The 17,133-nt window shown below is 44.3% G+C and overlaps 1 protein-coding gene across 6 annotated transcripts in view; it reads left to right on the top strand.

Moving 5' to 3' along the window:
• The window catches only part of PHC2 (polyhomeotic homolog 2), a 1,003,431-nt gene that overhangs the window by 578,873 nt on the left and 407,425 nt on the right, over window positions 1–17,133 (top strand). For all 6 annotated transcript variants that reach the window (XM_069610853.1, XM_069610856.1, XM_069610854.1 and 3 more), the window contains one exon: window positions 5,739–6,051. In XM_069610853.1, coding sequence (XP_069466954.1) covers window positions 5,739–6,051 — 313 coding nt within the window. The remainder of the gene's footprint in view (window positions 1–5,738; window positions 6,052–17,133) is intronic.

The raw sequence follows: 17,133 nt of genomic DNA, 5'->3' as shown, positions 1-17,133 counted from the left end.
ATGCAGAGCGAGAGATTCTGCCCCTGGACTTGGTCATGAAGCTGGTTAAGTATTCTGATTATTAGTCGATGGTCACACGCTTGAAATATCCTGACTCTGGTTGTGTGGGATGCAGGAGGCTTTCTCTCCTGTACCCTACTTATCAACATATAAGGCAGTCCCTTTCATTTCCAGATGTGTCACCTCAGGTAAGAGTACACATTCAAAGTATGACACTGTTTCCCCTGTAACCCAATATTCGTTGTTTGTTCTGGTCTTGGCAGATCAATCAGTTATTGACATTGAAGAACTGGTCTGGCAAACACCCAGAAAGATATTTTGTGCAACATGCAAGATTTAATTACATGTAAGGTTGTAATGTGAGCAAAGGCCCTTCTCCCCAACATGTGACGGCCTCAGCTGCAGCTGTATCAAGTCACTGCTATGTTGAGAAATGCTGCCTTATAGGCTAGTCCACCTCTGCTGCTGTTGAAAGTCACATTTTTCACAATGCTGAAATGTAAACTTGCGTTAAATTGTAACCTGAACCAGAACTTTAGCTTCTTGCCTAAATAAGAGTTTTTGGCTTTTGACAGGTTTTTAGTAGGTCTGCCTGTAATATAAAAAGAGCAATTAAATGTCAACTAAAATGCAAGCTGTCTTGCTCAGTACGGCCGCCCGAAAGGTTGCAAGTTTCTTTCTGTTAGACTTGTTCATCTTGCATTGCTTGCACCCATGCCAGGGCTTGCCTTAAATTCTAAGATCACAAATGCACTTTTGTCCCCAACACCCTGGCCTCGACATGGGGCCCCTACTGGGGGTGTTGCTAGGTCTGGAAAAGATCTGTGGCTATGCTAATTTTGGGACTGTCAGGACTGGGGGCTAGCAAGCCTTTTTGGTTGTAACCCCTGAGCTTCTATCCGAGGCTACAACCAAAAGATGCGGGGTTATAGCCCCTTCAGCTTCTCCCGTCCCCCCCTAGCAACGCCCCTAGCCCCTACAGTGTCCCAGGTTATGCATGGACTTCAACACAGCTCATCCAAAGAATACCCTTCATCCAAAGAATACCCTTCATCCTTTATGGGATCCTATGGTTCCTCCACCATAAATAATTTCCAAACCCCACACATCAAATGCTATCACGATGAAATGAAATTGTAAATGCTTTATGAATTACACCAGAAAAAGGAGAGGTTTGGTGAGTAACAAAGGCCAGTGCTATGCACATCTTGATCCCCAGGCACGCTTCCCAAAGTGTTTTCCTTTAAGTGGTAATAATCGGCAGAATATCATTCCTATACAGACTACCCAGGTCATTATATTTTACATCAGGTCAACCCCTATGTGTGTTCTGACTTTTCTAATGCCCGCATCCATTTTTCCAGGCTACTCCATGCACTTGCCTCTTCCGCTTGGAAGCTATTACATGCATTTATCACCTTTGCCAAGAAGCTATTCATTGCAATCTCCACTTCTGTGGGAAGTTCTTTATCCCATTTGCTACCGCCACTCAGATGCTATCATATACATTAACCTCTTTTGCTAGGAAGCTATTCCGTACATTTTCCACCTCCTGGATGGAAGCTATTCCTGGTATTCATAAGGTATTCCATGCCTTCACCGCCTCTATTTGAAGGCTATTTCATGACTTTTGTCACCCCTTCTAGCAACATATGCCATGCATTCATGACCTCTATTGGGAAACTAATTTGTGCATTTCAGCACCTTTACTGGGCAAATGCACTGTGTCCACCAAGCTTACTTAGTAACTGCTCTCTTCATCCACTACTTCTAATGGAGGACTATTCTGTGTATCCACCACGTCTACTGGAAAACTGTTCCAGGCATCCTCTGCTGAGAAGTTGGCCTATGTACCCTTTACCTCAAATAGAAGGCTGATCCCTGCTTCCACCACCAATAATGGCAGTACGAGGTATCTACCACTTTTACTGGGGGGCTTCCCCATCTACCAAACCAGTGGATGCTGTACCATCCATTCATTAACTTAACTGAGAGGCTGTTCCAGGCATCCTACACATTTACTCTGAGTTTGAATGCTTACTGCCTCTAGCACATCTACTATGAGGCCATGACTTGTTTCCACCACCTTTACAGGGACTCTGTTTCATGCATCCTTTATCTCTGATGGGAGGTTGTTCCTCTAGGTGTTGCCCATACATCCACCACTTCTACTCTGAGATTGCTCCATGAGTCCGTCTCCTCCAGTGTGAGTTGGCTCCAAGCATTTACCTGCTTTACTGTGAGGCTGCTTTCTGCATCTTCCAGTTATTCTGTGAGGATTTTCGATCTATCCTTCCCTTTTATTGGGCAGATCTGTGATGCATCTACCTCCTCTATTGGGGGTTTGGTTTGTCCGTGCCCATGCCACCACTACTTGCACGATATATAACTGCATGGACTAGCACAAGACTGCGAGGCACCTTTCTTCATCCAACTCTTATATATCTGATGCAGCAGCCACTGTTTCATGTGTGCAGAACCTTTATGAACACTTGTGCTCTCTGCTTTGGGCAAAGTGTTAAAACCCAGACTCGCGGGCCTCCAAACAATATTTTCTTTGCATTGAACAATGTTCACCCCATAGATCAGACTTTCTTGTGCCGACCATGTCCATGCATCACACTTCTCTGCTTAAACCATAGCTTCTTCTGTAGATAATACCTCCAACTGTAATGGACCAAATGTTTGCCCATAGAAAATATCTCGTCCTCGCATAAAACCTAGCCCACCATTAGATACAGTCCCCGGCCTACAACACATTTCCTCCTAGGTGTTCCCTTCTTCTGAAGACTTCTTTCTGCAAAATATTATTTCTATATAAGGATCTCACAATTCATCTGGTCCAATAGATCCTTTGGGATCATGGAGAGAGCACGCTCTGCTTCCTACCTTCACCAATGTGTTTTATTTTTCCCGCCATAGATGACCCTTTTCTTTGTTAGCCACAACAACGGCTCACATTGCCTTTTGTGCACCAGGCCAGCATGATGTCTTGAAAGACTTGATGAATAAATATTGAGGGCCACGGTTAGAGGGCCTTTCAATGCCAGTTCATCATTTGCAAATTTGACTACGGTTGATTTATGAAGGGAAATTCATTAATGAAGGGAAATTCATTTCAGCGGAGGGCTGGTTTTGTGCTGTATGTGAAATTGGTCACTGGCCATGTCCTCAATGGAAAATTATTTGACGCACATGGTGCTTAGGTTAGCAATCTTAAAGGTCTTTGGGGTATTCCCTCAATTTGTACCTTTTAACAGCCTTTTTTGGCAGTCTCTGATGAAAGGACAAGGGATGATTGAATGTAAAGCCCAAACTTCCCCCTTCTCCACAGCAGAGCTGATGAACATCAGTGGCCACTGTGGGAAGGATTTCACCACTATGGAGAACTGCAGTGTCCAGTAGTCTTAACTTCAAAATGCACACGCATCCGCATGGAAGTGGTGAGGTCTACCACATACAATTTCCATAGACCAACATCCATACTTTCAAGATCTTACCTTTTCCTGCCGCCTATAGCTCCTACATTACATAATGCTTCTTTCAATTTCCTGAACTACGAAAAAGCCACATTTCCTGTTTCATAGGCCATCTACCATGCTTCCAACCTTCAACCACATCACTGCTCATCTTGCATATCACACTGTTTCCATTGCCCCTACTGTATCCCAGTTTGAAGGGATTTCAACGTCTGATGAGTACTACAAACTTGCCCCTCAGCCCCATGAATTCTCATCCCCCACACCTGTATGTTCAGAAACCTTGCTTTCTCCTGCAGACTAGTCTTTTAATGCACCACAGCTGGTATTTCTGGCCACCCATCTTTCTTTAGAACCCGCAACCTCTCCAAGAGTGTACACTTTATTAGAGGCACCACAGTCATCTGTAAAGACCATGCCATCTCTTTTAGACCAGGCCTCCTCCAATTCACATACTCTTAATGATATTGCATAGGATGGAATACCGACACTTATTCACATGAGCTACACTCATAAATAGAAAATACCCACTGATGGGTTTTCTGCGATGAAATGCTATCCACTGGCTATGGTGTAGTTCATGCACCCATTAGAGTTACAGATTCAAACACAAAAAATGTCAACCTGGCCTTTGCTGCTGCTGAGGTTGATGGTAGGAGGGCCACTTAAAAATTAATAATAACAAAACTTGCGCCCTGTTTCCCCCTTTTTTTTTTTACCCTGTGCTACCTCCACCACGATGTATCTTTGGATCAACACACAGCTCTATACGACTACAGCATCACCCATGAGCACCCATGGGATCAGATGCAGGCTAGAGGTTGCAGGATGTCTAAGGCCTGAGACATGCATGGTAGGTTGTTCTTTTTCTCTCCTAACGCCAGTCTCCCTCGCTCCTTCAGACACTATGCGATCATGTGGGCATTTATTATCTCTAGCTGGGAAAGTTGCTTCTTCCTGGCATGGTGCTGTCGTTTCATAGTTAAGGGTTGGAATGATTGTCTTTGCCATCTGTAGAGGTGTCTCCACTCAGTAAAACTAAAGTGACAGTCTTCTTCAAGAGGTGGACTGAACCTCTTTGAGGACTGGAATGGCACTCGTCTGGGTGGTTTAATAGAAGCTTCATAGATCAGGGTAGCAGTGGTCAGCTTTAAGTGTTCTTCCCTCTTTATGGTGAAGTGAAAATGGTGGTTTCCCTTGAAAGATGTTCCCATCTTCTGCCGGTGGGGCAGCAGTCTATTGTGAGGTACAGGTTATCAGCCACATTCGGTGCTAGCTTGGTTGTTACAAGTCACCTGTGGTTAACTGTCCAACACTCTTGGAGCATACATATAATCTTTAGGGGAAATAACGGCTCTTTAAGCCACTTTGCTCGGGAAAATAAAATGTCCTTTCCCCTTAATTGCAACATCAATATTGTACCTTTGCAGGTTGACCCAAGTAACTTTAACAGCATTTGCATTCCAAACCTTCACTTCAGGGTACTCTGTATGTTCCTAGTATGTGCTTTCCCCTTCCGTCATATGAATCGGATCAATTGGCCGATGTTAATACGACTTATTTGCATACTGTGTCTGTTGCTACTTCAGTTTCCTGCCTTTCCTCTTGGTAAACCAAAGCACAAAGTTAAGGTTTACAGGTACTAAAGTCTGTGTCTGTCTTGGGCCCCACGCTTTCAGTCTTCGCATGCTGCATCAGTAATCCAAGCCCTCACTCTCACCCAGCAGTCTAAACCATCTGACTTGGCCAACATGAATAGCTGGAGTGTAGTTTTAAAATGCGTAATCCACAAGACTCTTAATGCTTACACTAGGGCTAGCCACCAACAGGGGAGAGGAAAATTAGAGTTTACAACTGGTGGACTTTAGTTGTGCATCAGTAACCTTTATACAAATTTGAAAGAGTCTGTATTGTAGTTCGCATGAAATGGCCGCCATCTTGTCAGGACATTTGGCTTTCCAAATCATTTATCTTGACAGTTTCAGTTACAGAACAGTACTAAGCAAGGGTACTGCCATCCATTAAACATCACCATACAGAGAAAACCCATATGAATGAAAAGGATGGTCCTGAGCGCTTCCTGGCTATGTAATAGAGATGTCTAATCTTGGACCAAAACTGAGATGGACATTGAAAGAGTCCACAGTCTGCTTCTATTTGTGTGCAAGGCAAGTTGAACATCTTGGCGGGATATAGAACAGAATGTGCAAGTATCGGTTTTGAGCATCCATATCTTCATCATTCTAAATCTTGTTTCAGGTACAGAACTTGGCCATCAGATGCCAGCCAACGACAACATGTGTCAGCTCCTCCCAGTCACAGCTCCCCAGCCTGGCCATGAAACCTGCACCAGGCAATGGCCAGCTGGCACCCAACTGTTCTCAGGGTAAGATGGGAGGCCACAGCCCAACCCTGGGGGCCAAAGGCGGCCAAGCCGATGGCCCTGACAACCTGAAAAAAGTGGACCCACAGCACCAACCCAATCATGCCATGCTTAACGGTGCAGAGAACAGAGGAAATTCCATGAGCAGAACACCAGTGCCAGTGACCACGCACTCACTCATTGCACCTGGTAAAGTGGAATCTTTTAAAGCATACTGTGACTCCTGTGCATTTATGTTAATTTGCATGACCTTTTGTTTCCATCAATGTAGAGCAAGTAACCTTGGCAGTTATTTCATTGTTCAATGTTGTTTATTCAGAGATGTCTTGATCTTTTTTCCAAATTCATAGTCCTCTCAAATTCCTTATAGATTCACTTCACCTCCAACTCCTCTCCCTTATACAGCCATAGTAACTGAACACTCCATTCTATTTCCCCCTTCTCAGAACCTACTGCCTCCATTTACCTACTTGCTCCTTGCATCTTACGTTCACTCATCATCCCCTCGTACACCATTTAGCTTCAGGCTCTCACTTTCATTCTCACCCTCCCTCTGTGTCACTGCCTCTCTCACCTTTTAAATTCTCTTGTGGTATGTTCTACCTTTTCATGCACGCTATCTCTTCAAACACTCTTAATTTCTCCCACTGGGTCTCATTTTAAGTTAGTCATAATACCCATATCTCCAACAACTCACACTTGTTCACTGACTCCATTTACACCATCCGATTTCATTGTGCTCACTGAGGCCTGTGGGCGCGTTGCGTGGGATAAGAAACGAAGAATGATAACAATAATAATACTTACCTCTGAAATGTATGTGCCAGAGATACTGTAGTCTGAGTGCCCATCTAGAGTTCTAAAATCCTTCTTAGTTGGACAATAATACCACTTAGTATTTCAACACCTGTATAAAACTGTCTCTGGTGTTCCCTCGTCTTTATTATTCATATTTGTTACGTTTCTGACTTGCCCTGTTCTAGTGTTTGTTACCTTTTGTTTGAGAAATGCAGATGCACACATAGACTAAATCTTCAATCATTGCATCAAGAACAGTGTACATTTTACACATCAACGGTTCTGGTCACAACACAAAAGCCCAGAGCAAGACTGCATTTTGTTTGAATGGAGTGAAGCTGGGGGGAATTTGTGACTCTGACTCTTATTTTGATATCCTACATTATGTATTCGGGCCCTGCCATGCAGTAGGACTGCAATTGAAATGTGCTTGTGGTAGCTGATTGATTTTTGTTCTCAGCATTTGGAATGGAAACATCTGTGATGAACTATAAAGTGCTATAAGTGAACTGCAGTCTGTGGGTCCATGTGGGTCGAGTGCTGATGCTACCTGTGGAAGCTGAAAGTTTTCAGTACTCTGTTTTTTGATATCACGTGCATTATTGTGATCCAACCTGTACTATTTTAAACATTTGAGACTTTTATTGCCGGAAGCACATTCAGGTGCTCAATCCTGTAGAGTTTATCTGACAGCTCCTGACATTTCATACATCAACGCAGTCCATTAATGGGCCCATTTTGAGTACTCAGCCCAATATTGGGATGTACAATCTTTATGATAAATGCATAAAATTGAAAAATCAGGTTCACACATTAACCAGTTAGATTTGTGGAATGTGACACTGACTGTGTCTGCTGAGCTGGTCATGAGAAGAAATGCTGCATCTTCCGAGCGGGTGGGATCTGCCACATGGAACACCAAAGATCTGATTCATCTTTCACACTGATCTAGATTCTCTCTTCTCTTCATGCTATTTCTTCTCTTCCCTCTATTTCTCACTGAGAAACCGCATTATGCTAATCGCATATGAACTTTCGGATCATCCTCATTTATTTAGTATTAGCACTCGGTGCAGGGGAGCAGCCAATCAGGTTTCTCGTATCACGGCCTGAAAATGCTGACATCAGCCCGCGTTCCATGGAACCCAATGGCTCCTTTCCCCCCAAGCCCCAGCACCATCTCCTTCCCACCATTGTGTTCCCTTGGTTTCTTTTAGAAACCCTAATCCCACTTACATGATTGTGCCAGCATGACCCCTGCCGCTTCTCTCAGTCTCCCTTTGCCGGCTGCCATGGACATGGAAGAGGGGCTCCTTATGGAGACCGGCCTTCCAGATCCATGGCGGCCATCTTTTGCCAGTATTTTCATTCAAGGAACGTGACGAGCCGGGCGTTACGTTTCTTGAAGGAAATACATTTTTCCTAACAACTCCCCCAACCCCCTGGGATTCTAGATTGGAAACCCGGGGTGCTAATAGCCTTAACACCCTCTCCGGCTGGTCGGATCTGGTGTTAATGCCATATTGTAGTAAATTACTGTCCCCTTCTATACCTAACTCTTCTTTATCCTCTTCCTTTGTCTGACTTTTTGACATCCAATATTGAGTCTCATTGTTCATTTTTCTTCTTCCCCTTCATCCACCGCCATATATTTTACTAAAAGACCTATGCTGTTGTCATAACCCTCTTTCACACCTTTATCCAACACCAACTTACCCACATTTTATTTGAGGCCCATCCAACTGCAGCGCAATCTGATCCTCTTACTTTGGTTCTGAATGAAACTATCCACTTTTTATTCTCTATCTTACTGTTCTATGCAATCTACATCTTTGATCTTGTATTTATCCTGTAATAAGGATTTGTTATTTATGTAGCGCTTTCGCCAAGCATACAATTATCGCCCAACTAAAGTTAGCACTTCTGTAAACGGTAGTTTATGAATATGCTAACATTTCGCCCATCTTAAAGAAGCCATCATAGGGTGCTTCTACTCCTGATTTTCATCATGTTTCCCTTCTTCCATTTCTTTCTTAAATCTTAAAATGGGTAGTTTACTCACAATTGGCATTTTACCTTGGTCTTAATTCTCGCCTCTTCTTCCTACTTGTCCAATCAAGTTTCTGTCCTTCTCACTCTACTGAATCTGCTCCTCCTCATGTCACTAATTCATTACTTTCAGCTTGTCATGCTAACAATAATGTATGTTAGCCATGTCAGAGATCTCAGCTGCTTTTGACACAGATGACTCAATCCTTTGGTCTACCCTTTCTCTGTTAGGACTTGTGTTGATCTACACTGGTTTAATTCCTACCTCTCTGGCGGAACATATTCATTCTGTTGGAGCAGCAAATCGTCCTGCTCCTATCCAGTTCAGTGTCTGGTCCTTGGCCCATTACTCGCTTCTATTCATCCTACCCCAGTTTTGGGCATTATTTCCTCATCAAGTGGATGATTCTTTAATTTTCCTTTCCCAGCTTTTAGCAACTCTCCCCTGCCCCCCCCCCCTCACTCTACCCTCTTATCCGCTCTCTTGGCCGTCCAGAAATGGATGCGTGCACATTGTTTGCATCTCAATCCTTCCAAAACAGAAATCTTTTTTATTTTGTGGTGGAAATGCAAACTTAGCATAAAGAGGCGCGCACATATCAGTTGAGGGAATAGCACACTAAAAGGGTATGGAGACTCACTGACTGCTAAATCATTTTATGTGTTCGACTTGAGATAGCATATAAATGTTAAAGATAGGTTACAGTTAAGTATGCAGGGTTTAACATTGGATGGAGGTGCTGTAAACAGGCCTAAAAGTATGCTGCTTTAATAGAAATGAACTTGCATGTTTTAATTTGCTGAGAAGCCACAGGGGCTAAAAGCACATTGCAAAAGTACACATTCCCAGGATCGTACGAGAGGGAATTAATTAACAACTTATGATACTTTCGAGGTCACGGAGCTGAGCTCATGGGTACAGGGGAAAGACAGCAAAGATAACATAATTTAATAATTTGGCATATTAGTTATGAAACTGGTCTGCTGGCAGTTTGAGTGTCACATGGTGGTTTCAAATTGCCCCTTAACACAACTCCATATGGGAAGCAGTTTGAAGTGTTCTTAAAATGCAACATTAAAATGGTAACTTGTCTTTAGTTCAAGGCTCTATCAGTGTCATTATGGACAGTGTTCTCATGGGAAAGGGATGGGGATGACCTGCAGCAGATGAATAAAGAACTGCTGGTCATTCCAAATGTTTCAATACCTTGGCTTCATGATGTGGGATTTGTGGGCTGGTCTGTCAAGGTGGGGGTCTAGGGTGGTGTGGTAAGATTTCTTGGACCCAATCATTGCAGGCTAATTTATGTCCAAATATAGCAAAATGACATGTTGGCTCCAATGATCTTCGTTCAAAGGATGGACCAAATGTGTCAATGTGTTTTGATTTTAATTAGCTTAGATGATTATAAAAGCTTTTGATTTAGTGGTGTTTCTTTGACAATGCTCTTCCTGCAATTTGGTTCTGTGTGAATGTTTCTTTCCCAGCAGCACCTGGGCCTGGAATAAATTTACTTCTTGCCCGGTGTACACCCCTTTTTGGATCACTTTTGCAATTTTATTGGTGAGTTTTTTTAGGCAACCCACAGTCCATTTTTGGTGGCCTCTACAGGGAGTTACTCCAGATTTCCTGACTAGCCGTGGGGATTCCAGCTCAGCCTCTAGAGGGGTGTGGCTCAGAGTTTCCAGACCAGTACTCAGAGCTCAGCACCGAGGAGGTATTGTAGAGGCCGAGTTTGCAAAGGTCTGCACTGGTCTAAACACCCACTTGCTCTGAAGGGGGTGCAGGCATTTAAAGGGAGACGTCCATGTTGAGAGAATTTGAAAATTTCAGAAGGATATGTGTGTGTACCCATGCTTGAATGCTCTGGGATGAGGGATTATTTTGATGATGTATAGGACTCGGCCATAGTCATAGATTTTAGGTCCATTTATCCTATGGGGAGTAAGTTAGAGCAGAGGGTTGCGTAGTAAGTATTGGACCTTGTTAAACAAGAGTTACGCTTGGTGCAGGCAATTGTTATATTTGCATATTTTATTTTTTGGTTAAGGTGTATTGAAGAGAGAAGAAAAAGGGTTTGAAGCATATGTGTTAGCGTTTTTGTGAGTCTGTAGCAGTTTATCATGATAAAATGTTGCAGTTCTTTGTTTATTGTGGCTGTGGACATTACGGAAGGGCCAGAGCAGAACTAACATGTAAATATTGCAAGAGCTGTGTAGCTTGTGTAGGGTGCACGGTTGAACGAAGGGAGGAGCAACTGCACTCTCGGCATACTAATACGGGGCATTATTGTTAAGGTCGCTGGTCTGTGGATAGGGCCATTCGTTTACTAATCAAAGATAACAAGGCAGGCCTGTGGAGAGGGCCATTGTATGTACACTTGGTACAGGAGGTATGAGAGGACGGGGCCTGAAGAGAAGGTCAGTGCAAATGAAATGGGGTGAACAAGTTAAGCGGAATATAAGATTGAGGGTGTGGAAGCAAGTGAATAAGGATAAAAGTTGTAAGATTTTAATAAGAAGGGTTAAGAAGAAAAGGGGGAAGGAAGAGTAGTATAACAATCCGGAAGAGGATGCACTAATGCCATCCCAATGGATGGATGCACCCCTTGATCACGTTCAAAATGTTGCCCCAATATCGCGATGCAACTTTCAGTGGGTGAATGGCACAGTAGAAGAAATGGGCCAGAGAGAGGGAACATTTCAAAAGGATATAATCGACAGTATGTATTTGTACTTGTAAGCTACATATAAAAGTGCAAAGCTTAAAGAGGCAGGATATTTACGTCTTCAGAAACTTTATGAAGAAATTAAGGGAAAGAAAAAGCAAGGAGGAGGAAAAAAGTCAGGGATCCACCCCCTCCATACAGATGATAATCATTGTTGAATCTAGCGACGGGATACACAAACCCCCGGCTGACGTCTCCAGATAGGGGAAAGACAAAGAAAAACAAGACTGAGCAGGAATTCCGTTCAAGAGAAAGGGAGTACAAAATATTTAGCAGACATCAAGAGAGCGCACAGCAGCAAATGGGTACAATGTTTAGAGAAGCGGAAAAAGTAATGGAAAGGGAACTAAAGAAAGGAAATGAATTGGGAATGGGGGAAGATAAGGAGGGATTGACAGCAGGATGCATACGATTTTAAAATGGACATTTGGGGACAGGACATGGAAGAGGACGAGCAAGAGACAACAGGGGGTGAAAATACTGCATCAGATTGGGAGGACAGTAGTGACAATGACAGTAGGGATGATGAATTCGACCTTTTGATTTAACTTATGAGTACAGAGAAAGGAGGAGAAAAGAAGGGGAAGACTGAGAGGGAAAAGCAAACTGGGAACTGCGGAAATGGGCTCCGGAGTAGAAAAGCAAGGATTTTCGTAGCGAAGAGACCATGAAGGGGAGGTCTGGGGGGGAACATGGAGCACACACTGAGTTGCCCCTTCTACAGAAGGCAAAAGGGGAATTGCAATATGTGCCCTGGCAAACAATGGCCAGAGATAATTTGATCTACAGTTTACCCTCATTAATGGCAGGGGCCAGCAAGTGGATATATGTATTCGAAAAGAAAACAGCAGGGCTTTCCACTAGCCATAGGGGACATTAAGAGTTTATTAGCAGTATTGGTGGGGGAACGTAGTGACAAATTTTGGCAACAAGCGGGGTATGCAGGATTGAAATTAAGCACTGACATACATGACTGGCACCTTTTTAACAACTTTTGAGCACACGTGTGGAAGGCTCTGAGAGGTCTGGATCCAGACACCTCAGATATGGGTTCAATATTAGCACAAAAGATGAAGGCACATGTAGATCCTGCAGAATACATACAATCAATTCAGGAGATGTGGACACAAGAGAATAAACAATCTTGGGCGATAAGAAACCCCTATTCTATCACATTCTAGTGAGAGGACTCCCCGCAGATGTGCAGGCTTCACTCGAAAAAATATAGTAGGGATCGAAGCAAAGGGATGGCCTGAAATGCAAGCGACCATTGTGCATTATTGTAAAAGAAAACCGGAAAAAGAAAAGGAAGCCGTGGACAACACAGTAAAAGCACAAAATAAACGGGTGCAGAAAAAACAGGTGAAAATGAGCATGGAAGGAACAGTATTTTCGGGGCCTGTTAGTGTTCCGCACGCCCAACGGGGGGGCTTCCACTGACTACAGTAGTACAACAAGGGGGATATATGACAATATTGGGACAGAATGAGGTGCCCCAGTACACCGGGGTCACAGTGGTGAGTGGAAATCCTTTCACGTCTTCAAACATATTTTCTCAACAGGGGTGCCCACAGGAAATAAGAGTGTGTCCTGTCCTAGAAGTAACTGAAGACCTGGAAGAGGAGCCCGAGGTAGCAGTTCAAATAGGACGGAGAGACTTTTCCTTTCTAATGGATACTGGAGCAACTAGATCCTGCATAAAAGGAGGGGTTCCCATTATCCATCAAGAAATTGGGAACACAATGCTTTTTGGGGATTATTCAAGCAGTTCCTCTAACACAAGATCTACCATTGACAATAGGGACGCAGCACATTGTAGCGCCACTATTATATCCAAAAGAGACACCTATTAACATCTTGGGAAGAGACTTGTTAAGCAAATTAAACGCCACAATTTCATTTTCAGAAAAAGGGATGGTGTGCAGCACTCTTGGAATGTACCCGACTAGGATGGCAGTATTGATACAGGCATACTATGTACACAGCACACTGAGAGGGATACTCACGCACACAGATGTTTTGTACGTGGTCCAGGTACTGCTGGGTTGGGTCCCAGGAATACAGGGAAGGGTCTTTCGACTGTCAAATGAATTTATATTCAGACCACAATGCCCCTCGACTATCACACCAGACATGCACACACTGCTATACCTGGAAGAAGTAGTAGTGTGAAAAGACATGATTATATCGGTTGCTACAGATGACGATAACATGGAGTGGCGATCAATATTGTGCATAGAACCCACACTGACGGGAGTTACAGACAAAGAGTTGTTTGCTACAAAAGATGATTAGGAGGGTGATGTGGTTTTTTCGAATTGCACATAACATTTCCAATTTGGATAAAAGAAAGAGCAATACCACAGATGATACAATAAGTGAAAAAAGAGATAAAGTACATGCAGGAAGATTTGGAGAATGTCCCAAAGAAAGTATGGGCTAGAGGACCCCTTGTGAAATACTGAAAGGGGCGGGGCAGTTCACATCAAAATAAGAGGGACCACTACTGCCACAAGTGAAGCAATACACCCTCTCACGAGACGCAGATGAGGGCATATATGAGACACTGTATGCCCTATGGCAGCAAGGTACCGTACAAGAATCCACATTGCCTTGCAACATGGCTATACATTCAATTAAGACATCAAAGGGAGGGGCGTGGTGTTTCATACAGGATCTCCCCCCCTCTTAACCATGTGCTTGAAGCAGAATTTCCACTGGTTCCAAATCCAGCTACAATTTTCTGCAGCACCCCAGCAGAGGCACGCTACTTCACAGTAGTAGATTTGAAGAATGCTTTCTTCTCCATTGCCCTGCATCCGGACTCAAGGAATCTTACCACGTTAATGTATCGCAGGGCCAGATTTGAACACACATGAATGCCTCAAGAGTACTGTGAGGGACCCACCATATTTAAGAGTACTACAAATGGATTTGAGTAATTTGCAGGTAGCAAGTACAATCATTCAATATGTGGATGATCTTTTAGTGTGCAGCACAACAGAAGATGAATGCAGGCAGGATTCATTAACACTATTAACATTACTGGCTGACGAGGAGTATAAAGTGGATAGAGAAAAATTGCAGTATTGTCAAACCAAAGTGGTTTACTTGGGGCAGATTGTATCAGCAGATGGGAGAAAAATAACACCAGAGAGGGTTGAAGCAATACATAAAACACATCAACCAAAGACATTGAAAGAAATGTAACAGTTTTTGGGCTTATGCAATCATTGCAGGGCATGGGTTTTTGATTATTCCACATACACCGGACCACTACTTCAAGCACTTACGGAAGCTCAGAACAACAAAAGTAAGATAAAATGGACAGCTGAGATGAATGATAGTTTTGCTGCACTCACGAATGAACAGCACATGCACCAGTGTTAGGACCAATTGGAAAGAAGTTTAATTTGTTTTCTCACTCAGACGGTAATGTAATGACCTCCATAATGACACAGATGAAGGGACAGGGACACATGCCACTGGCATTTTACAGTGGGACACTGAAGGCAGTAATGCAAGGACACTATGCAGACACGTGCTGCCGCTGTGTTCACTATTGAGAAAGCATCAACAATAATAATGGGATGTCCAGTAGTTTTGTATGTGGAACATGCATTGTTTGCAGTATTAGAAAGGTCCAAATCAACGTTGACAACTCACAGAGCATCAGGGCATGAAATCCTATTGACACATCCTGCAATATAATTTGTCAAATGCAGGGCAGTTAACCCAGTAGAATTCATTGCGGAACCAATAGATGGAGACTACACATGGCTGTGTGGCATGCATGGACAGAAATTAAGGCAAACCCTGGTAAAAGAGGAAGTGAATTGAAGGAGGGGACATGATTTTCATTGATGGGTCATCAAGTATTGACCCAAATTCAGGGCACAGACATGCTGGTTCAGCAGTAGTAGGGCACAAAAATGGAATACATGAGGAAGGGAGTAGTTTCTTACATGTAACTCCTTTTCTCCAGCGTTGGTATTTTTCATGGATTCACATGCTGTGAATATATTACATAGCAGTATGACAACCCAGTGGTGCATGACGGGCAAACCAAAACCCCATACCCCAGGTTCAAGTCAACAATACAATGAACACCATCCAACAGGCATGATAAACGGACAGCATTAGACGAAGCAAAAACCCTGGAAGCTGCAGGGCCTACCTTATTCGAACAGGCTTTGGAGGACTGCCCGTCCCACCTGCACATCTTCCACATGTTGTTATCCCAGACAGTAGTGTCTGGTGAAGGGATGCGACACCGCCCAGGATGCAGCTTGGCAAATGTCACTGAACGGTATACCCACCCACAGCGCCGCAGATGACGGTGTGGATCTTGTAGAATGGGCCTTAGGAGCGGCCCGCAAAGGCTTGTCAACCTTCCCGTGGCAAAACGAAATTGTAGAGGAGACCCAACGGGAAAGTCCTTGCTTAGAAATTGACTGGCTTCTTTTGGAGGGGCCAAAAGCAACAAACAGCTGTCTTGATTTCCTGAAGGCTGAGGTTGGTCGAGATAAAACTTCAACGCCCTCTTGACGTCCAGGGAAGCGGCACTCTTTTCGCAGGAGTGGTAGCCTTAGCGAAGAAAGTGGGCAAGGCAACTGTAGAGTTTTTGTGAAACTCCGACGGAACTTTAGGGATAAAGTGAGGATTAGTAGACAGGAGAACTTTGTGCCTCATGAATTGCAGATGCGGCGATTTGATGACCAGAGCCTGCAGTTCAGAAATCCTCCGAGCAGATGCAACAGCCACCAGAAAAGCGACTTTCCACAAGAGGAACTTCAGTGTCGCCGTCGACATAGGTTCAGACCGCGACTTCATGAAAGCTGAGAGAACCACATTGGGACTCCATACTGGAGCAAACCTCTTCTTCGGGGGAAATGTCCTGAAAAGTCCTTTGAGGAAGTGTTTGACCAACCTGTCACTGAACAGAGGTGTAGAGTTGCATCGTCTCGTGAACCTGGAGATGGCAGCCAAATGCACCTTGATCGACGACAATGCCAGGCCCCCCTTCGCCAGCAGCAGAAGATAAGGGAGGATCTGAGCTGGTGCCGCCTCTGAAGGCCGCAAGTCCTGCTGCTCGGCACACCAGGCACGGAACCCAGAGGCGAAACCAGGATTGCCTAACAAGTGGGGCCTGAATCTATGGAGGTTGGGCCTACCACAGTTGCATTAACCTCTGTAAACGACCACACAGTGCTGCTGAGTGGGCATTTACAGATTTTGGGTGGGCCTGTCCTGCTCAGGCCCTACCCTGTCTATGCATCTGACAGAACCTATTCCATTTTCGACTGTAAGACACATTGGTAGACCGCGCCCTTGCTGCTGCCAAGATCCGACAACAATCCTGCGGGATCCCTAGATGTCCAAATTCAGAGTGGTCAGGAGCCACGTTGCCAGCCTGAGGGATGCTGGGTCGTGATGCCACACCTTTACATCTTCCTGCGATAGCAGATCCGACTGCGACCCCAGATGAAGCGGGTCGTCCACCGCGAGGTGAAGCAGATCTGAGAACCAAGTCTGCCTGGGCCAGAATGGGGCCACCAAGATCACCCTGCACTGGACCTTACACACCAGCTGGATCGTACTGTGGATTAGAGGAAACGGAGGAAACACGTACGCGAACAGGCCCGTCCACGGGAACGAGAACGCGTTCCCCATCGAGTCTGGATGGGTCACCCTG

This window comes from Ambystoma mexicanum, chromosome 8, assembly GCF_040938575.1.
Source record: "Ambystoma mexicanum isolate Mex_15411 chromosome 8, UKY_AmexF1_1, whole genome shotgun sequence".
NCBI lineage: Eukaryota > Metazoa > Chordata > Amphibia > Caudata > Ambystomatidae > Ambystoma > Ambystoma mexicanum.
The sequence above is the reverse complement of the archived record's forward strand: the minus strand, read 5'-3'. Positions and strand labels throughout refer to the sequence as shown.